Here is a 20,249-nt window from a genome sequence, read left to right as displayed (position 1 = left end):
TTGTAATGATGAAATTAAATGAAAATTAAACTCAGAGCCAAGCTTTATTTATTTTTACTATCTTTATCAGATGAACATGTAAATAGATGCTTTTTCTTATTCATATTACACCTTCAATAATAAGCACGTCTAAACAGTGCACTAGAATCAGCCTACTAAAGCTTGATCTTGCATTAACACATGAGCAACGCTACAATTACTGCACTTACTATCAATTGCTCATCTTGTCGTGCACCTTTACCAGTTGACTCAGCATATTGTGCTTGGCAAACACGCAGAGAACAAGTTGCAATGTGAACAGTGCATTATATATATATATATGATATCTTCGTTTACAAATCAAAATATGGCAATGAAAGCCCTCCAAAAGACTAACGCCGTGGATTTAATGCGCTGTCCATAACGGCAGTAAACTCCTTAGCACCTCGGTCAGTATATTACGTCTTTTTTTATTGATTAGTTTTCTAGTTAATGTGTTTGATGTTCGTTTGCTGCAAATAATGCGACAACAGCCAACATTACTAATTAAATTTTTAGAATAAAGATGATTATATTAAGAATATATAACTTACAGCACACAAGACCATATCTATCCTTTACAAAGTTTGTAAAACTCCACTCCTTGACTTCCCCATAGTCATCAATGAAATACGTGTTGACCTTGGTACTTTTCATGCCGACAGCTAAACCAAAAATAAATTAAACTACTTTATCAACTTTAAAAATATATACTTGCATATATAATTATTGCCTGTCCTATCTTTCCAAAATAAAACAGATCCAACCTTCTTTTAAAATAAGTGTGAGCCGAAAGTAATACAAGTATAGAGCAACTTACGCCTGATTTACTATCCATAGGATGAATGACCATACGTGGTTTCCATCTCAACGATCTCCTCAAGTTATGCGGTGACATTTTTCCCATGGACGCATCCTCACTATCACTGACTCCACGTTTAAATATATAAACAGAGTGAGTCTCTGTCCAAACGGCCAAAAGGGTTGCATCCTCATTTAGTTTCAGTCCCACTATGTCGGAATCATCCACCATCGTATCGTCCTCAGCATCATTATAGGCTTCAGACATGACCGTACCATTGGCGTGCTTATACAAGTGATCACTATTGGTTATATTATTGGTAAAATCAAATGTATAAAAGTGCTTTGCGATGGAGGTCACCAAGGATTTTCCATGGCTTGATCGAGTCATGAAAGGAACTGGCATGGGATTCTCTATTCTTTCGATGGGATGTTGATATGTATCTATATGCGAGAATTCAGGCACACTGTTGATGTATCTAGGGAATCTTTCCTTTGCGTACTGTAAGTCAGCTTGTTGTTTACAAAAGCAATGCTTACTCGATTTTTAAAGGTTCCTTGTCTTGTCCATTCCCCTATCTGCCTGTCTTTTGTATAAGGTGTTCCATCGACAATCGTCAGATTGATATAATAATCTTGTGTTGTTTGGTAGATGTCGAGGGTAAGCACACGAATGATGGCTGGGCTAAGGACAACTTTTAGTTTATGGACTTGACATGCTTTGAGCTTACTTTGGTGAGTATAGTTTACTAAGCAATCCAGCGTGAGCTTCAGTATCTCTGGGTTGATGATAGGCTATATGATGCTCAATTAGAATAAATAGAGTACATGATTTCCGTTACCTCTGATAGGATCTCCTGGGATTGTTTGACCTATATATATGACTCCCATCTCTTCAGAATGTGGTGGTGCAGTTATATCCTGAGGAAGAGGAATGATACGAAATCTATAATTATCTGGATCACTACACATATAAATGAGAACACGCATATCTTTAGTGTTGAATATACATACCGATGCAGTAATATGCAATCATCTTCTAATGATATCTCCTTTACTAGTGTTGTTCCAGGAATAAACAAGTCCTTATACTGCATATCACTGTCCTGGTTTGGAAAATAATAAACTCGTACATAATGCAAAAGATCATCCTTTTCCAGTCTGCGATATAACACTGCAAATTGTATTAATCCATCATTTGGACTTTCTGATACATTCACAATAGTGCCATCGATGGTATGGTTGAAGCATGGTTCCCACTCTGTCTCTATGGATTGTGATAGGCCGTCTTTTAACTTTTTTGTTTGAATGATACGACCTTGCAAAAAGAGTTAAATAAAGTAACGGAATAAAATATAAAAACATACCAAAAGTGCCCACTTTGAGTGCGCTCGTACTGTAAAAATAAGACTCGCTTCGTTCTTGGTCAAAGACAAGCTGCGTATTATAAATGTAATCTTTCTTGGCTCTCAAGATGACCTGATCTGAGACACCGTTTTTGCTTTTTTCGACGTGTGGTATATAAACAGGAGTTGGATAAGGAACATCATAGAGCAATAAACTTGTGAGGTAGATCATGGCTACTCCTGCTATTGACATAATATAAACGCGCCATTCCATATTTTATATATTTAAAAAAAGAGAAAAAATAGAGTGATTGTTTGACATGTTTCTTATTTGGCCCCACCATTTGTGCCACCAAAGAATTAAAAAGCAAGACGATGGATATGTCTTGAGGATACGTCATCGAAAAAGAGAAAGATAAGTAATATATGACTTTAACCAGTTGCACATCAATATAGCTTATCTAAGATACATCTTTTTGTAATGTATTACTTCATTGTTAAAAGTACTGAAGTTCACTGACCCAATCATCTCGCTCATTTTAAAGCTCAGCCTCTATTCATTTCAATCAGGCTACAGTGTTTCTACTTTGACTTCAGATGATGTTAGTTTTTTTTTTTTTAAACCAGATTTTTAGGTTACCTTTTTTAGATAAAACGAAAAATAAATACAGGCAGGAGAATTAGTTGTGAAAAAAGAAAAAGTATAGAACTTACCTGCATCTTGGTTTACTCTATCAATACTCGCCCTAGGCAAGATCGTTGCTACCACCGGGTGGCATAGCGCAGATTTTTTTTTGGGGAAGGGACTTCAGTAAATGATGAAGAGCGCTTGAGGGTTTACCTCTGAAATCTTGAAGGGCGACCAAGTGCTTGTCGATGACTCTTCATGATTGCTTTGAAATTCAAAGCAGCTACTAAATCCTTATTCAATTGATTTCTGGACTCCAAACATTCTTGATTTTTGCTTCTAAGAAAAGGAATTAATGAGATAGTTGTCAACCTTTTAGAAATTAAGAATATGCTACCTTAAGAGTCCGTGATACAAGACTATAGGGTAGCGTGCTCGTCGAAATGACCGAGGATTAGAAACTTTTGCAAACTTTTCTAATTCTCCATCTTTACAAGTGGGGCAAAGGGAACACGTCTTGTGTTCATCAATCAAATAAACGGAAAAACCGTGTTTCTTCAACATTCTGCACATGTCCTTCCCCCGGATTGGCTCATGATACCTTTGATTTGCAGCAGACGAATCCTCAATAACAAGAATAGAATCTTTTCCGAATTTCTCTCAAATTTTTGCTGATAGATGGCTGTCAGACTGCTGCCTGTTAACGATCGAAGATAACTTCATCTTTCGGAAAGGAAGTAAATGATGGTTGTGATGTTCATTGTATTCATTCGTGTAATATGTGGGCAATGCCCCATGAACTCTTGCCCTGACTTTCAAGCACTCGGCAAATTGAAGAACGTTAACGGTCGGAGCCGGATGCTTTGAAAGATATGCTTCAGATCCCTTTACTTTTTCAGGTTTTGTATTTTGACGCAATTTAGCGAATTTCCTCGACTTGGTTTCTGTGGCCCTTTGGTTAAGAGTATACCGATAGGGATCGCTCTTGCTATTTGATTTATTTCTCTCATGCATACAATACAACAAGTCACGACGCCTTGAATTGATAAACACGCACTTGTTGGTGGTTTCTTGAAGCTCCCCTGTTGTCAATTTGTTTATGTATTGACATTCATCTTCGTCTTTCATACGTATTCCCTTAGATTTGTAATGGCTTTATATTTAGTTCGTAAGGCCGAAAATACTACACAAGTTTGAAGCAAGGAGTGACTTTTCTTTCTTTTTCATCGTTGAGATTACTTTGCTTCTGTTCTCAAGGCAAACATATTATTTAATATGGTACCATGAAAGGATTCATATTATGAAAACTCTCTCACACCATCTAAATTAGTAGCAATATTCCAACAAAATAAACGCTACATACACGTACCTGAAATAGTCTGGTAGTGGCCAAGTATATATATAAAACTGAACCTTCGTCTTTATCAGTGCCTTCCAGAATGTATTCCTTTTTACTTCACCAATTATCAAGTGTTTTAAGTACGCAATCAACTTTTGCTTTAAAGTGTCCTTTTAAGAATGTTAATATTTGAATTAAGCGAAAATCTACGAGCCTTACTTCTTGACCACAAACTCAAGACTCCTTCTTGAAAGACAAGAAACAGCTACCATCAGATTAGTTCATTTTCGCCTTGTAAAACGACATTTAATCTTTTAAATTATATTGTATTGTCTCTGTTGGTATCCTTAAAAACAGGGACAACTTTCTTTTTGTCATAGACTTCACATTATCGTCTTTTAATTTATGGTAGTGGCATGCGATACTGATTGAATTCAAGAGTTTTTTTAGAAGCCACAACTTGACTTTGAGCCACCTATTCTCTCTCACGATGCTTTCAGATTGATAAACTACTTCATCTATCTAAAAAACATGTTCTTCTATCTAAAAAGAATTCAATTCAGGCACTTCGACAAGTTAACCTTAATATGGAGAAGCATTATATAAAGGCAAGTGAGATAGCCATGAGTGAAATTCAGGTCGAAGAAATGGATCTCGATGAAGATCATGCATTTACTTACGACAAATTGATGTCATTGACTGATGATACAGTCGCGTTTCCAGAAATGGAAGATGATGTCGTTCCTCAGAATGTACCACTTGCGTCTGAGGATAGTGACAGTAAGAAGGCTCTCGCTTACAAAGCTTATGACCTTGAGAATATCAAGTAATTCATTCACCTTATGTAGGAAGAAGGTGGTTCTGTTGCAAAGCACGTAAAAGCTTGCTTTATTCCCCGTTCAACTGTATATGAAATACTGAGGCAATGGAATGAGAGCGATGGAACTGCTATTCCTGTCGGTTGTATGAAACGGCCCTCCAAGAATAATAGGACTCCCAAGACAAATAATACCAAACTAACACAAAAGCACACGCAGTTCCTCATAGGTTTGGTTGATCAAAATTCGTGTATTACAGTGAACATGGCAAGAGAGCAGCTTTGTAACATGTTTCAAGGCCTCATCATATCTGAAAGCGGTTTAAGGAAACACATGAAAGAGAAAATTAGACTATCCTTGAAAAATTCAAGTATTTATACTATGGACAGAAATGCTACAAGATGATAACAGAATGGAAAGCGGCTGGGAGTTGATTTTCAAAAGAATTGCGTGTTCATCGAGGAAGCCGAATTTAATTCTTATCAAATATAGGAGCAGAGTTTGGTCTGTTAATGACACCCCAGCACAAGTAAAAGTTCCAACACAAAAGGATATCAATCTTAGTATCGTCGAATGCATTTTCCATTTGGGACCATTAACTTCTCCAAAGTCGAACCTTTGAAGCCCAGCGACGTTGCTAAAATTCAGAAAGAGTTTCCTCTACCTGAAAACAAGAAAAGAAAAGTGAAGATTGGTGAATCTTCTAAAACAAAGGTCAAGAAAGGCACAACAGCGTATCATGTCGTAACTTTTGTTCGAAACATCATGGGCATTTTGGATAGACATGATAAAAAAGGATTTTTTTATCGTCATAGATAGCTGTAGGATTCATCGTTCTCATTATGTAACAGAATCCATCTAAAGTCGTGGTTATAAACCTTTGTTTATACTACCTTACCCACCATTTCTTAACCCAATTGAAAAGCGTTGGTCTAAAATTAAAGATCATGTCAAAAGGAATCCACTCTCCTCATTGGATACTTTAACTCCCAGAATTCAAGCAGCTTGTAGAAGCGTTACCACAGAAGATTGTCTTGGATGGATCAAGCATGCAGAAGGCTTCTGGGATAGATATCTCGATAAAGAATTAGGTCTTGCTTGATTGAATATCTTTACCCCTTTTTTTTTCACTTGTCCGAACAATTTACAGCGTCTGTCTGAATTGATTTTTTCAAGTGTAAAATAGTTTCTGAATATAAACTTTTATTCGTTCGAAAAAAAAATCCATTTGTCTGAATTTAAAGTGCGAATGCTGTATTACAGCTCCTCTCTCTCTTTTTTTTTTTTCAATTGTTGCCCTTGATGGATCGCAGAAAAGAAGAATTAGAAAAGAAGAGACAAAAATTAGCTGAGCTTAGGCGTGCTCGAGAAGAAAGAAGAGCCCTGTTGGAAAGCCAGTCCACTCACTCCTCTTCGGTAATTAACATGTTCATTTCTTTCTCCTGAAACCCTCATTCTATTTTAGACGACGACGACGACGGGTTCTGCTGGACGAGATAGAAAAGCTATTGATGATCTTGTTGCTCTTGTTTTGGGTGAACGTCCATCTACACCGAATGCTACTACTGCTAGTGGTAGCGATCGAGGCTCGGATGCCGGTTCTGAATTTTCTTCACGTCCAACTTCAGCTAATTTTGGATATTCATCTCCTGGAACGCCCATCAGTGCGTAAGTGAAAAACATAGTTTAAATAAAATAGGAAAAATCTAAATATATAATGCAGAACCGATGCAAGATTATCTATGGTCTCAGCCGCTTCTCAACCCATTCAGTCTACTACAGCGCCTCACTATGTAGCCGAACTCACCGAAACACAGGCGTTTATTGCAGATATTCCTCCACTTGTAAGCACATGTATAAACATATCAGCTTATTCTCACTATTTATTTAGGAACGTGTTGTGTACAGTAAAGAAATCCAAACGACAGATGGATCACTTGAAGCGCCTCAAGTGTCAGAAGAAGAAATTCGTAAGCAGATAACTGAAGAGTTTGAACAACGAGAGAAACAAAAGATTGCACAGCTGGAAGAGGAAATTAAAAGACTTGAACAGGAAAAGCATGAAGAAATCAAAGGTTTGACATATATACATAGTTAGGGTCGACATATATAATGACATATTGTTTAGAATTGACCGAAGAAGAGGCAAAGGTCATTCAAAAATCTCAAGAGTTTATTGACTTTGTTGATACTTCGACCAAATTAGTTGAAAGAGCATTGAATGAAAAATATGACTTTATGAAAGACTATACCTTGGGCATTGATGTAGAACAGTAAGATATCAAAAAAGCTTGTATTTATTTATTAACGCTGATTTAGAGATGAGAATTCTGGTAAACACGTCAAGTTTGTATGTAATTTCTGGGATGAAAAATGGTGCAAGAATAGATCTGTCACAGATGTCAATTGGTCTCTTAAAGTAAGATGATGATGCATTTTTTAAGCATATTGACATATTTTGCTAGTATCCTGAATTGGTTGTATCATCCTATAATAAGAATCCACTTGCACCCAATGAGCCTGATGGTATTGCTCTTGTTTGGAACTTGCATTTATTGGACCGTCCTGAATTTGTATTTCACTCTCAGGTACACAAGTAAATATAAATGTTCACAAATATTTCTAATACTTGATATACAGTCAGATGTGTTGAGTGTCATGTTTAGCAAATTCCATCCAAACTATGTGATCGGAGGTACCTATTCGGGACAAATTGTCCTTTGGGACACGCGTGCCAAATCTTTGCCTGTCTTGAAGACTCCATTATCAGCTGGAGGACATACCCATCCTGTATACTCGATTGAGATGGTTGGAACTCAAAATGCTCACAACTTAATATCTGCAAGTACCGATGGATTTGTTTGTTCTTGGCAATTGGATATGCTTGCTCAGCCTCAAGATTATTTGGAGTTACTTCATTCTGCTCATAACAAAACAGATGAAGTCTCGACTACTTGCTTAGGATTCCCCGATAATGAAACCACTGCTTTCTGGGCTGGTACGGAAGAAGGCAATATATACCAAGCAAACAGATATGATAGAGCTGGCAGGTAAAAAAATATTTAATGTACAAAAAAATATCTGATCCGTTTCTTTATAGTAAGGCAGGTATAAACCAATATGACACTTACCGCGGTCATCATGGTATGGTCACTGGTATCGATTTCCATCCTCTGCATGGTCCTGTCGACTTTTCCGACTTATTTTTGACATCTTCTGTAGATTGGACTGTCAAACTTTGGAGAGCAAAGGTAAACATTCCTATTTTTTTTTTTTATGCTAACAAGCCTTTGTTCAGTCTATATCCAAAACGTCCACTCAAGCATCTACCGTGACTCCATTATATTCATTTGAACATTCTGATGATTATATTTATGATGTCAAGTGGTCACCCGTTCATCCTGCCTTGTTTGGTACAGTCGACGGTACAGGGCAATTTGACTTGTGGAATCTGAATGCAGATACGGAGGAACCATTTGTAAGCACACAAGTAGGATCAGGAAAGGCTTTGAATAAGCTTGCGTGGGACAAGGAAGGAAGAAAGACGGCTATTGGTTCAAGCGATGGTCATGTCTATGTCTACGATGTTGGCGAGATGGCAAACCCAAAGCCTGAAGATTGGAGCTTATTGCAAAAGAATATAACCGAAATGATCTCAAACCAAGAAAATCCCCCAGCAAAATAATTGCCTCTCACTTTTTATTGATACCTTTTTTTTTTTTCTCTTTTATAATATAGTATTATTTCTTGTTTTCTTTTAAGAATGCCTTGACTTGACTTGCTGTGGCTGTATACCATGCATAGAGTACAAAAGCCTGAAGTCCATGAAAGATAGAGAGTAACAAGCTGGCATTTTTGTTCATGATTGCTTCATTACGATTTTGAATGAGGATGAGTGTCATGATACCATGATACACAATGAATCCACAGGCTGTAGGATATATGAATATATGTACATATATACATCACGTTTACCTGTAGCGCGTTTGCATGGTAGCATATTGGGCATATTTCTACTTAGTAAACTGACAACAGCTAAGCATGCTAAAGTTGCACCATAAAACTGTATGCATAAAAGACTGGTTGTATCAAGTGTTTGGTTAAAGAGAAACCCTGTGGTTTGAGTGAATAATAATGTTTGAAGTGCAATGAGGCCTGATACTATGCCGTGCTATATGAATTGTAAGATATACAGCGACTTAGAATAAACAGCAAGTAGTCTTTACACAAGTAAATATGAGATTAAGTGGGTTGGACATGGTACACAGTATGAATCATAAGAGAGAAAGAGACTTTATTTTTTTGGTCTAAAAAGTAACTCGCCCCCCCCCCATTTATTGGATAACTCCCCACTTTTGAAAAAATGGACCTATCGGGGCATAAAAGTGTCGAATTGTACTTTATGTTTATTTACAAGAAATATATGATTTCTAAAGGGGACATGTAAAAAAAAGGTATACAGCCAAGTTTCTAGGGGAAATGAAATTATGATAAAGTTGTATGAAAATCTCTCACAAGACTCTTGATCGCATCAATAGTACCAAAGATACAACCAACAACGCCCAGCAAAAGTGTGAGAGCACAAAACGCCAATTCATAGATAGGCTTGTTGCGAACACCGGTCAACTTGAGGTAACATAAGACGGGCAAAAGGAAGATAAGACCACATCCTGAAAAGGCGCCAATGAGACCCATGAAATCATCAAAGAAAGGAACATAGACGGCTAAGATAACCAAGACCACCATGGTGCAAGTACGAATGACGGATCGAATGAGCCAGACGGTCCATCGGTTGAGGCTTCTGTCGTAGAGTCGGATCACTTTTTCCATTTCGAGAGAGAACGAGGTTGTAAAGATGGGGATAGCAAGTACGACATGAATGGTCATGACGATCATTGAAATCATCTTGCCGGTTCCTTCTGGAAGCGAGTTATACACAGGGGATACGGTTTGACGTCCATAAGACCAGTAGCCGGGAACGGCTGTCAGGAGATAAAGTGCAGTACAAAAGGACATACCAGTTAAAAGAACCCATTTCCATTGATGAGGCTTTTTCAATGCATGTTCCATATGAGGGTAGGTGTTGATGCCACCATATGAGAATGCAATGGTAGCTAAAGCAGAAGGGAAACCAGTCCAGATGACCGCATCAGTAATCACGACTCTTTCGGGATGAGCATGGTGGTCCATAGGGGCCTGGATCAATACAACGAAAACAGCCATAGCTGTACAGATGGCGCCGACAGCAGCGAGTAAAGTAACTTCTTTTAGTGTTTTGGTAATTAGGCAGGGTGTTAACAAGACAGCACCACAGATGATTGTCCATTTCGCGGGACTAAGTGCTCCACTCTAGAAAAAAAAAAAAAGAGAAATGTTATTTTTTTTTGTTGTTGGTTGTGTAATGATAACAAGACTTACAGTATGTTCAAGTAGTGAGTGCAAATTACTAGCAGCCAATACCAGATAAAGGGCTGGACACCCAAACAGGTACAAATAATGAAGTGCAGTAGCAATGACAAAACCGACCCATCCGTATGCAGCATAACCGACTTCTTTATAATCGTGAAGTCGATGACCAGGCTTGTAGTACAGACAACGAATTAAGATAGTACCGTTATAGACAGACATGAAGAATGCAAGTATCATGATAAGAATACCAAGCCAACCACCAATGGCAAGTGCATCTATAAGAAAATGAATAAAGAGTCTTTATATAAAGAATATGATCCTTACGTGGTAAACCCAAGGTACCGGTGCCAGCAACAACACAGACCACATTAAAAAAGCCAGTAAGGAATGTACCGTTACCATGTCCAAATTCATTGATGCTCGACTGACTATCTTCTTCACATCCAATTTCATCCGTAGTTCTTTCTTTTACTTTAAAGCTGTCAATGTGGCTACCGACTGGAGAAGACGGGAAGCTGCTTTTTTCGATTTCTTGTGCATCCATAAATAGTAGAGAATGTAATTTGAAAAATAATTGAAATTGAATAGAGTGGATCAAATTAAAAAAAAGGGGGGAAACAATGGATGTCCTTTTTTTTTCTTAAAGAAGAAGGAAGAAAAAAATGTGTTTCTCTTTAAGAGGAAAGTATAAAAAAAAGTTTTTTTAACCAGCTAAAACGGGATAAAAGAAAATTGAGAAGCAGAAATCACTGATCTTGAAAAATTAGAATACAGTACAAGAGTTTCTTTGGTTGTGAAGACTATCTTTGGCGGTAATGAGGAGCATATATATGGCCAAAAGGACTAAAGAAGGAAAGAAAGACGATATTACCGTATATATATATATTTATGTGTGTGTGTGAAGTTGATCTGGCTTTACCCTGGAATATATTATAATACGGACAAATACGGAAATTAATTGCAAGATAAAGTTTGGGTAAACCCAGATTTTTGTAACATTGAAGCCTACAGTATCCACGTGCCCGTGGTTAAATCGAGGGTACTATAAGAAGTAGGTTCGTCTTCTTCTCATACTCCGCTGAGAATCTGTTGGTATTTGTAAGCAGAGAGGAGATGTTTCTAGGACATTACCTTTAAAGACATGTGCGGAGTCATCGGAATATTACTTAAAACTGGTAAAATTTTTTTTTACGTCAATGGTTGTCATTTTTAATTTAATAGTGTGACCAAGACTCTTTTGGGTTGCTGTTTTTTCCCGATGTATCACCCTTTTTTTAGGCTTATTACAGATGAGCGAAGGATTAAGCTTGTATAAAGAATCAATAACTTGTTTATATGAAGGATGGCTATCACTCAATTGAGTACACAGGAGGTATTCTTTCAAAGTTTTTATGAGCAGTTTAAGATACTTTGTGATCGGTTAGAAAACATACCCGAGAATGAGCTTTAAAGAATAGATGATTATTTTAAGAATGATATGACCTCTGTACAAAATACAAGCCTGTATATGAAATGATGCCCTCCCTTTCATACAGAGAGAAATGAAAAACAGGATATGCTGATGAAGTGGCTTTGTGACATTAATAGTGTGACTTTTTTTTAAAGAATCAAGCTTCTAGAACATGAACGTGTTTACAAATCTTTGAAGATGCTTCTACTGACAATCATCAATGTTAAAATCACTAAATAAAATAGGCATTATTGCAGTTGATCATCTCCTTTTGTGATAAGATCTGATGAATGAGATTTTTATGTAAAGAAAAAGCATACAAGCATATATATCTGCATTTAGTCGCTTTATTTGACTGTCCATACTTTTATTCATTGACATTTACCGCTTTAAGTGCAATCAAAAGGATTGCTAAACCATCGAGTTACTATGTTCTATAGCAAAACTGTATACAATTGCAATGCTTTTTTGTGCATTCTCTTCATTCCTACAATCAAATGAAACAGTTAAAACTATTGTATCTACAAAGCTACCGATAGAGAGAATATGCCGGAAATCTTCGTCATGACAGGTAAAAATTCAGAATTAAATACCAGAATTCAACAGCTGCTGAGCAGCAAGGAACAGAAATCATATCAATAGATAACAAGCCTTATTGGAGGAGGTAGCTGCCATGTTACCAGCAAGAGCCCTCAGGATACGCAACAACAATTCATTGTCATAATCTTGTCTACTGTAGTCTGCCATCTTCAAGTATTATCTTGGATGAGAATAATACTCCAAAGTTCCGAGGTGCCTATTTAATTAAAGTGAGGCCAGATCATACAGCTAGCAAGTCGGCTTCTGAAGATGCTTTTTGTTGGATGGCTCCAGAGTTGCTTAAATGCAGCCCTCCCTTTTTCAAGTCTGGAGTCTTTAGTCTTGAAATCATCCTATGAGAAATATTAGTCGATGAAGATTATCCGTACGAAGAAGCGAAGGACACCGCGCTGATCAAAGAATGTGTACTTGGAGGCTATCGCGATCTCTTTCCACCTGACACGATGTCTAGAATTAGCCGTAAGAATATCAAAGATATTATTTACTGTAAAAATGCGCCCACTAATAATTGCAAAGACAAGTATTAGCATCTCGCACACTCCTTGCGTACTACTCCATGAGAAGGCAGTGCCACTATTTTGAGATTTGGTAGTGCGCGAAGGAGTGTGCCAAGAATCTCCCTTATTCATCTTCATTTAATAGACGACGTCAGATATTTGTAGTCGTCACTCCTCGTATATATTCAGGTCGTACCCTCATTTATTAGCTCTTCTTTCTTTTTAAAAGTAAATGTAGCCAATTGACTCTTTACTGTTTTATAGCTATATAAGCATAAATATCACAAAGGCCAACATCCGCAATTTTGAAAGCGTGGAGTTCGCAAAGAAAGAATTTACAAGCCAAGATGAGATTTGCTTTCTCCAACGCGCGAGGAAAGAAGAAAAGAGGCCCAGGAACCGATATTGACTTGGAGCTATTATTTGCTGAAGCGAAAGCCGCCACGACGATAACAGTAGCTGGCTAGAAGGCCCTTACTATCTCTGTCCAACAATTGCAAAATGCGCACATCTCTGAGCAGGTCAGCTCTCAAATAGTGTAAAAAATACAAAGAAATTGCACGTACTGATAGCGTTTAATAGGTCATCATGAATGATAATGATGATGAAAGCTTGAATAGCAGCGAAGAACAAGCTGATAGGGCCTCGGGCGACGACCGTTATGACTACAATTTACCACGACGTTTCTGCGAGTATAAATGTGCAGCAGAATTTTCAGCAGAAGAGCGCGGATTTTATGTTGATGATCACCTTCAAGAGATCCTGTAAGTTCGATAATCCTCGTTGTAACATAGAAGGCCAATACTCACCTTGGTTATATAGGTCTTTGTTGAATGTTCTCTTCTTGAAAGAAAATGAATACAGCGAGCAGCAAATCGTTCACTCTGGACTTGCGAACTTGGAAGCGCTACGCAGTACCATAGTTGACGGATATATGGATTCAAGCGTGAAATTTGATACCAACTTATACAATCAAATCTCGGCAGTATTGAGCGTAAGCCTTGGTGAAGGGCTAATTCTGTGTATTATTCAATTGTTGACAATTGCTTTTTAGAATTTTCGCTTCCAAGACGGCACACGAGTAATGAACGCGCAATTTCATAGTAGGCGTATGTACCACTGGCGACAAGCCGGGCGAGGAAAAACGTAATCGAGAAGCCTGTAGAAATCATGTCATGTTACTCTTCTTTTCCTAAAATAATTTGACCCAACCATAAGTTTGGAAAGCAATAGCCGCATTGAATTTGTTGACAATGATGGCATTTTTGTTGAAGATAGTTAACTAAAGCGTATCCATACACAAACTGTAGTTACTGGCGCTGCCTTGGAATATTTTAGCTTCTCCATGGCCAATGCTAGTTTCATACTGCAACTGGCACTTTTCAGAAAGGATGGCATCGGGTCGTGACTTGCCACCTGCCTCTAGCAAGGTGTCCGTCAAGCGTAGATGGTCTTGCCTGTCAGGATCAGAAATCAAACCTGACAATATGGAATCATTGGTTTGACATACAGATATATCTTCAACTTATTCTTTTTCATTTTCACCGATGACACTATTATCTTTGAGAGGAAAACACTACATGCACCAGGAGATGCATCAGAAGTTAGACTAATTTTACGGACGCTACCTCCGGATACTACCTATGATGAAGTTCAACAAATCTTTTGAATGTGTGGCACCACGCTAAGCATGACTTTATAAAGTCACCATCTTGGCTTGTGTTTCTTTTTGAGAAGAAAGAGATAAAAAAAAAAGAAAAAGAAATGTTGTTATTGATGTATTTTGATTTTATGTTGTCAGGTGTTATCAACAAAGAGCCAAGATCAGTCATGTGCAATTGTGATAAATTCATACTTTATATCAATGAGCAGCCTTAGGTTAGGTAGAAACTTTGGTAGTGTGAAGTTGTAGAGACAACAAAAGTAGCGATCGTAATATTAACCGCTTTGTCGTGAATTTTTTCATACATATAGTGTTTCCCTTTTTTTGGTTTTTTGACTCTCTTTTTTATGAAAAAAGGTAAAAAGAGACTGGATGACAATTGTGGAATTGCATCGAGATGAATTTCTATGTTACTGATGTATGCGCCATTCTTTACTAGCGCATTGATCGGCCTCACATTGAGTTTCTCTCTACACGTCGCTTAGTCTTCATTCATATTTGTTTCCTGTACGATGTGGATTCCTTGACTTTTTCAAATTATGATAGAAATGAGCCTCTCTGTATATGGCTTTTGACACCAGTGATTGATCAAGTTTGCTAAACTTTTTTTGTGCAAGATATCTCTGACATTGCACTCGACTTTGCTTTTTGACTGGGTAGCAACACGTTAGATACTGTGGTGATGATACAATAGAACAAGGTGAATGTGACAACTGAAATCAGTTAGAAGAGCCGTAGCACACAGGCTCCACCATATTGGAATGAAACCCTCGCCTCTGAATGCAGGTATTCATAAAATCAAGGTAGTCATTCGAACAATTGAAATGTACGACCATACTCTTCTTTTTTTTGCCACTATATTCTCCGGATTTGAATCCATTTGAGAAAGCCTAGTCAAAAATCAACTCTATGTAGACAAGGCTCTGTTGACAAAGAATAGCAATTTGGCCAACGCATACAAGAAGCAGACTTTTTGTTGCAAGAGCGAAAAATAAATGAATGTAAGCGAAAAACGTATTTGGTTGCACGACTTTTTATTGGCCAGGGCCAGCATCAAAAAATGTATTTTTAAACGCAAAACACTGCATTCCATAGCAAAAAGAGCAATGGTCTTCTTTTTCTAAGCAGGTGATTGCTATGTTACCAAATCATTCAGTAGCTAAATAGTTGCAGTAAAGTAATTCAAGTGTAATTTTTTTTGAAATATTGATTGTACTCATGATAACAGTAGGAGTGTTTAGTTGCAAGCTTGTTTTTACTGATATTGATTCATAAACAATTATTCAGCCATAGTTCACCTTTAAGTAAACAGTTTGTATACATGTTCTTTTTGAAAATTCAAAGCTGTGAAATGTGTTCCTGAATTTATAAGCCCAACTCAGTAATGTTTTTTATACTCTCTTTTTAGTAAAAAAGCATTATACAAAAAAGATGAGCTTGATTTTTAAAGAGATAAATAAAAACACTTTAAGAAACTGTTGATTCAAATAGTATATGATTAAAAGCACAAAGCATTCCATATCATATCTACTATTGTCTGCTTTATCTACAGATGATATATATTTGTAGATGAATCCAGAACCAAAACACCAAAGTAAAGCAAACCTCTTGTATTTTTTATATTAAGTTGTCCATAAGATATTGATAATATCATCTTTTTTTATCTGCTTCATAAAGTAGACTATAAAAGTTCTTTGTCAATATCAAGATGGCATTTTTTTTTTTTAAAAAAAAAAAAGGTAGTGAGTAACGGAGGAAACACTAAATAGTATAGTTTGCTTTGGTTACACAGGGTTCTTTTTGTCGCATTTTGCATGTAACATGAAGGCAGACATGGATCTACCCACAAGTTCACAACAATAACAGTAGTGAGCGTCTTCTTTTTGTGTATTCTTATTAAGCAAGAATAAACGTAAATTAGCGTACATATGATTTTTATACATTACAGATTGTCTATAGGGCAATATACAGCTTGCATAACAATCAAATATCATTTACTGATTATTTTTTGAAATATGTGTAGATGATGAAACATTGTTTATGGTTAATTTATATCTCCGATCGAATGGACACGACAAACAAAAAAGGAGGATATGCTAAAAGCTCATGGTCCCCCAAAATAAGCATAGTTTGATGTAGCTATTGCCCCAAAAGCCATCTCATGTGAATGGCTATTAAAATTATTTAATAAATAAAAAAAGGGAAAACTATTATGCATTAGTCTGTAATCCTATTTGCTATATTGCTTTATTTCTTTGGTTGATTTCACGTTCCTTTATTGTCAAGAATGCTGTCGATAAAAAGATATGTGTAAGATGTGTAATTATTATTCATAGTTTAAATTATCTTTTATCATTGGTTGATTTTAAGTAGCCATATGATCACATGCATCTCCTGATATTCAATGTTACTATAGCAATCACTTTACAAAAAGAAGAATTTTATATGTTCTATTGAGTCTTGATGAGTCACGAATTAAATGGCACACTCAATTGTGTTTATTTTTGAAGACAGGGACAGATGCATTATTTCGGAGTTTTAATGATTTTATGTTTGTATTCCTAGTGAAGTCATACACCAAGCATCACAATGAGTTTGATGTCAAGCTGTGGGATTGATTTTATGACAAAATATTAAAAATCATACTGTCCGTATTTTGTTTGTTAATACAAATGGTGGTGAATGATGCTGTCTTTTTATCAGCTTTACTGTAGCAAAAAGTACCATCATATCATTTTACTTGCCCTGTAACATTGTATTGATTTAGCTATAAGTAACAATTTTTTTCTTTAAAAACCTAGTAAAAGATGAAGATATACACAATTATGCCCAAGGTCAAGCTTGTCTGTCAGAAATTTATTTTGTGACACATAATGACTGACTAGGGGGGTATCAATTAGCAATATGCTACATTTGAAAAGCATATTTATATACAAACCTTTGTTCTTAGTTTGAATAAAATGCTACTTTTTATCGAGATGAAAGACTATAAAGGATTTTAAAAGGAGGTTAAAATCTCAGATCTGATATGAACAAAAGGAGAAAAAAGTTTCTTTTTTGCATAGTAGAAATTGATATGAGCCCCTGATTTATGACACATTAATAGCAAAATTTATTCTTTTTTGACACAAAAAAAAAGGGTCGCATTTTTAACTTGTATACGAACAAACATGTAAAATTACCTTCTTTTTATGAACTCTATTGTAAATAGCTTTTATGTAAATAAAGCAATCGTTTTTTCGGGTATAAGCAATGCTATAGACTGTCAATAGAGGCCACTAAGCATTTATAATGTGTGAATAAGAGAATATAACATAGGAGCTCAATGTATATGAGATATATACTTTGATCTTATCTATTATAGCAGGAAGACAAGGCTAACTCTTTTGCAATGTCACAAAGTCAGCTTAGCTCATTTTGCTCTAAATTATTAAATGTGATTGAGAAAGTAATCTCTCAGACAAAGTGAGTACATATATCAAAGACAAACAAATATTCTCTCAAATATAAAAAAAGGAGTATATAAAATCAGACAAAAAACAAGACTATATTTTTATGAAATATACATTTTATTTAATATTTTTACAAATTAAAGAAAGTAACTCCTGTTCATCCTTTTGCTTTAGTAAATGCTCAATTTTTTGATATTTTTGGTATTTTTTTGATATATAAGATGGGATAGGAGATGAACTAGGTGATATATTTGACTATAAAAAAAAGAGGGTTAAATCTGCATAAAATGTTTAAAATAGTCTAATTACCTTGGTAGATGTAATATCTTTTATAAGTGACAAAATGAGATGCGGATCTCGTTTACCAGAATGAAAATGAGCCATGTTATTCAGCCACTAAAATAAAAAGAGTGAATGAGACCAGGTTAATTTTGTATTTAAAATATTTACGGTATCAATTTCATCTTTATTATGTTCTGGTGAGCTGAAAAATGTGATTGGTGTGCTCACTTCACTTGTAGTGACTGATTCATCTTGGCTATAAACATATTTAATAGCTGTTTATAATGTTTAGTTCTTTTTATATACCTTTTTGAGGTATCAAACTGTATTGGTTCTTCAGGTAACATATAGACTGTACCATCTTTATTAACCAGTATATCAACATTTGGACGATGATAATCATCCAAATATAAAAATGGCTCTGGTTTTGGTTCTTTTTCTTCTTGTTCTTGCTCTTCTTTAATAATAATGTTGAAATAATTTTTATATACACAAGGGGAATGATCAACATGAATGATCTCAGGATGTTTTTGCTGTCTTGTAGGTTTCTAATATGAATGTTAAACTAAAGAGCTTAAATATAAGAGCAATTCTTACAATGACATTCTCAATATGGTTCGGACACCTCCATCTCCTAGAAGAGTTGGGGGGACCAGCCATAGGAGGGGTTAGACAGTCAAGATGCCAGTATAAAGAACAATAATCACAGGCAATCATTAATTTTTTGAATGCTATCTTTCTACAATGATAGCACCTTATAAATTTTCCATTTTTATCCTTCATTGTGCTATAGTCAAGTATGTCTGGATTGATGCTATTTCCGTTTCTATGATTGAATTAGTCATTTTTGGTGTAAGGCTTTTTCTTTTTGTAAAAAAAATCTCTTTACTTGTATCGACTAGGCTTAATTTGTGTTGTATCTATGTAATTACCAGAGTCATCCAAAGTAACTATGGTCACCGTGTAAGTATATATATAGATTATCACATCTATACATACCTCCTTGAAAGAAATCAATGATTTCATCAGGTAATTTATATGATTTTGGATTCTGTATACTAATATCTTCTACCAGTTGCTTAAATAACCCTTTAGGTCCTTTTGGAATAGGTTTTCCCTAATAACGATAAGTGACTTTATCATGACCTCATAGCTTTTTTTACTTTACTTGTTTATATTCACACTCATTACAAAACCATTTACCAGTCAATTGTTCAACATCAGTTGAATCCATGGGTGGTTCAACACATGAAAAGTGAAATGCATTTGGACATGCATCACAACAAAGAAATTGGCCTACACCGCCACAAGCATCGCATAGATCGTGATTCTATAATAAAGTGAGTAGAAATATATAAAAAATATTTTGTAATATATTTACACCCATATTTTCCAACTGCTGCATTTTTTGTCTTTCCAAGCTTATATTTTCAGTGTCAATTTTTTTTTTGTATTTTTTATTATTTTGCTTACTTTGCATTCTTATCTGTCTGAATGGCTTCTGGAGGATAGTCTAATTTTCTTTTTAAAGGTCGTATATCATCAGGAGAAGAACTGGATGATTCATGTCGTTTCATGATACGTCAGAATAAAGGGAGTTCTAAAGTGATGCAGAGCAACAACAACAACAAAAAAATAAAAAAAGGGGAAAAAAGAGAATAAAAAGTTTAAATTTATGCGATCTTTTATATTTTTTTAAAATGAAAAAAACGAACCTTTTACGGAAAGAGCTATTTGCTATACCAGTTTTTTTTAGGGACCACCCCCTTTCTTTGTTGTGAGAACAATAAATTCTTTCTTCTTTATTTGTTTCAATTGATGTGCTTTTTAACTATTCTTTACACTATTTTCCTTCTTTTTTTTTGTTATAGCCTGATTTGAAGTAGCATTGCCTTTAAAAAAGAACATATTTTTTCATTTCTATCTTTTTTTTTTTTTTTTTTTTT

At 35.7% G+C, this 20,249-nt stretch overlaps 9 protein-coding genes across 9 annotated transcripts; 4 read left to right on the top strand and 5 right to left on the bottom strand.

Moving 5' to 3' along the window:
• Positions 1 to 71: 71 nt before the first annotated feature.
• Positions 72 to 2,591, bottom strand: RHIMIDRAFT_283957 (uncharacterized protein). Its single transcript, XM_023613162.1, has 9 exons — positions 2,187 to 2,591; positions 1,834 to 2,137; positions 1,662 to 1,783; positions 1,551 to 1,614; positions 1,360 to 1,504; positions 839 to 1,312; positions 737 to 788; positions 538 to 683; positions 72 to 482 (listed from the first exon to the last, which is right to left on the bottom strand). The coding sequence occupies exons 1-9, from the start codon at positions 2,437 to 2,439 to the stop codon at positions 465 to 467; spliced, it is 1,578 nt and encodes a 525-aa protein (XP_023465791.1). The 5' UTR covers positions 2,440 to 2,591; the 3' UTR covers positions 72 to 464.
• Positions 2,592 to 3,453: 862 nt separating this feature from the next.
• RHIMIDRAFT_237898 (uncharacterized protein) lies at positions 3,454 to 3,921 on the bottom strand (the record flags this gene model as incomplete). The annotated part of the gene is made up of 1 exon (XM_023608849.1): positions 3,454 to 3,921. One exon carries the CDS (start codon positions 3,919 to 3,921, stop codon positions 3,454 to 3,456), a length of 468 nt encoding a protein of 155 aa, XP_023465790.1.
• An 834-nt stretch (positions 3,922 to 4,755) lies between these two features.
• RHIMIDRAFT_237897 (uncharacterized protein) lies at positions 4,756 to 5,355 on the top strand (the record flags this gene model as incomplete). The annotated part of the gene is made up of 2 exons (XM_023608848.1): positions 4,756 to 4,912; positions 4,985 to 5,355. The coding sequence occupies 2 exons, from the start codon at positions 4,756 to 4,758 to the stop codon at positions 5,353 to 5,355; spliced, it is 528 nt and encodes a 175-aa protein (XP_023465789.1).
• A 457-nt stretch (positions 5,356 to 5,812) lies between these two features.
• On the top strand, positions 5,813 to 6,052 carry RHIMIDRAFT_203308 (uncharacterized protein; the record flags this gene model as incomplete). Its single annotated transcript, XM_023606678.1, has 1 exon — positions 5,813 to 6,052. A coding segment is annotated over one exon (240 nt), but the record flags the coding sequence as incomplete, so codon positions are not given.
• A 200-nt stretch (positions 6,053 to 6,252) lies between these two features.
• Positions 6,253 to 8,635, top strand: RHIMIDRAFT_237896 (WD40 repeat-like protein; the record flags this gene model as incomplete). Its single annotated transcript, XM_023608847.1, has 10 exons — positions 6,253 to 6,366; positions 6,416 to 6,618; positions 6,674 to 6,794; positions 6,842 to 7,025; positions 7,079 to 7,223; positions 7,270 to 7,369; positions 7,416 to 7,538; positions 7,591 to 8,000; positions 8,051 to 8,201; positions 8,249 to 8,635. The coding sequence occupies 10 exons, from the start codon at positions 6,253 to 6,255 to the stop codon at positions 8,633 to 8,635; spliced, it is 1,938 nt and encodes a 645-aa protein (XP_023465787.1).
• A 55-nt stretch (positions 8,636 to 8,690) lies between these two features.
• On the bottom strand, positions 8,691 to 9,209 carry RHIMIDRAFT_237895 (uncharacterized protein; the record flags this gene model as incomplete). The annotated part of the gene is made up of 3 exons (XM_023608846.1): positions 8,691 to 8,881; positions 8,926 to 9,121; positions 9,177 to 9,209. The coding sequence occupies 3 exons, from the start codon at positions 9,207 to 9,209 to the stop codon at positions 8,691 to 8,693; spliced, it is 420 nt and encodes a 139-aa protein (XP_023465786.1).
• Positions 9,210 to 9,435: 226 nt separating this feature from the next.
• Positions 9,436 to 10,903, bottom strand: RHIMIDRAFT_237894 (uncharacterized protein; the record flags this gene model as incomplete). Its single annotated transcript, XM_023608845.1, has 3 exons — positions 9,436 to 10,299; positions 10,369 to 10,634; positions 10,684 to 10,903. 3 exons carry the CDS (start codon positions 10,901 to 10,903, stop codon positions 9,436 to 9,438), a joined length of 1,350 nt encoding a protein of 449 aa, XP_023465785.1.
• A 2,733-nt stretch (positions 10,904 to 13,636) lies between these two features.
• Positions 13,637 to 14,043, top strand: RHIMIDRAFT_283953 (uncharacterized protein). Its single transcript, XM_023613161.1, has one exon. The coding sequence runs from the start codon at positions 13,643 to 13,645 to the stop codon at positions 13,958 to 13,960; it is 318 nt and encodes a 105-aa protein (XP_023465784.1). The 5' UTR covers positions 13,637 to 13,642; the 3' UTR covers positions 13,961 to 14,043.
• A 4,693-nt stretch (positions 14,044 to 18,736) lies between these two features.
• RHIMIDRAFT_139794 (uncharacterized protein) lies at positions 18,737 to 20,019 on the bottom strand. The gene is made up of 6 exons (XM_023605675.1): positions 19,777 to 20,019; positions 19,685 to 19,724; positions 19,472 to 19,633; positions 19,303 to 19,420; positions 19,193 to 19,253; positions 18,737 to 19,129 (listed from the first exon to the last, which is right to left on the bottom strand). Exons 1-6 carry the CDS (start codon positions 19,878 to 19,880, stop codon positions 18,823 to 18,825), a joined length of 792 nt encoding a protein of 263 aa, XP_023465783.1. The 5' UTR covers positions 19,881 to 20,019; the 3' UTR covers positions 18,737 to 18,822.
• Positions 20,020 to 20,249: the final 230 nt, after the last annotated feature.

The sequence above is a fragment of the Rhizopus microsporus genome (assembly GCF_002708625.1).
Source record: "Rhizopus microsporus ATCC 52813 unplaced genomic scaffold scaffold_9, whole genome shotgun sequence".
NCBI lineage: Eukaryota > Fungi > Mucoromycota > Mucoromycetes > Mucorales > Rhizopodaceae > Rhizopus > Rhizopus microsporus.
This window is presented reverse-complemented; position numbering and strand designations above follow the sequence as displayed.

Coding starts and splice junctions, on each gene's coding strand:
- RHIMIDRAFT_139794 (XM_023605675.1), bottom strand. CDS start 19,880: ATGAAACGACATGAATCATCCAGTTCTTCTCCTGATGATATACGACCT. Junction 19,634..19,684: donor AGCAGTTGGAAAATATGGGT/GTAAATATATTA, acceptor ACTTTATTATAG/AATCACGATCTATGCGATGC. Junction 19,254..19,302: donor CATTGATTTCTTTCAAGGAG/GTATGTATAGAT, acceptor CGGTGACCATAG/TTACTTTGGATGACTCTGGT.
- RHIMIDRAFT_283953 (XM_023613161.1), top strand. CDS start 13,643: ATGTTGATGATCACCTTCAAGAGATCCTGTAAGTTCGATAATCCTCGT.
- RHIMIDRAFT_283957 (XM_023613162.1), bottom strand. CDS start 2,439: ATGGAATGGCGCGTTTATATTATGTCAATAGCAGGAGTAGCCATGATC. Junction 1,615..1,661: donor CCCAGGAGATCCTATCAGAG/GTAACGGAAATC, acceptor AGCATCATATAG/CCTATCATCAACCCAGAGAT. Junction 1,313..1,359: donor AAGGAACCTTTAAAAATCGA/GTAAGCATTGCT, acceptor CAGTACGCAAAG/GAAAGATTCCCTAGATACAT.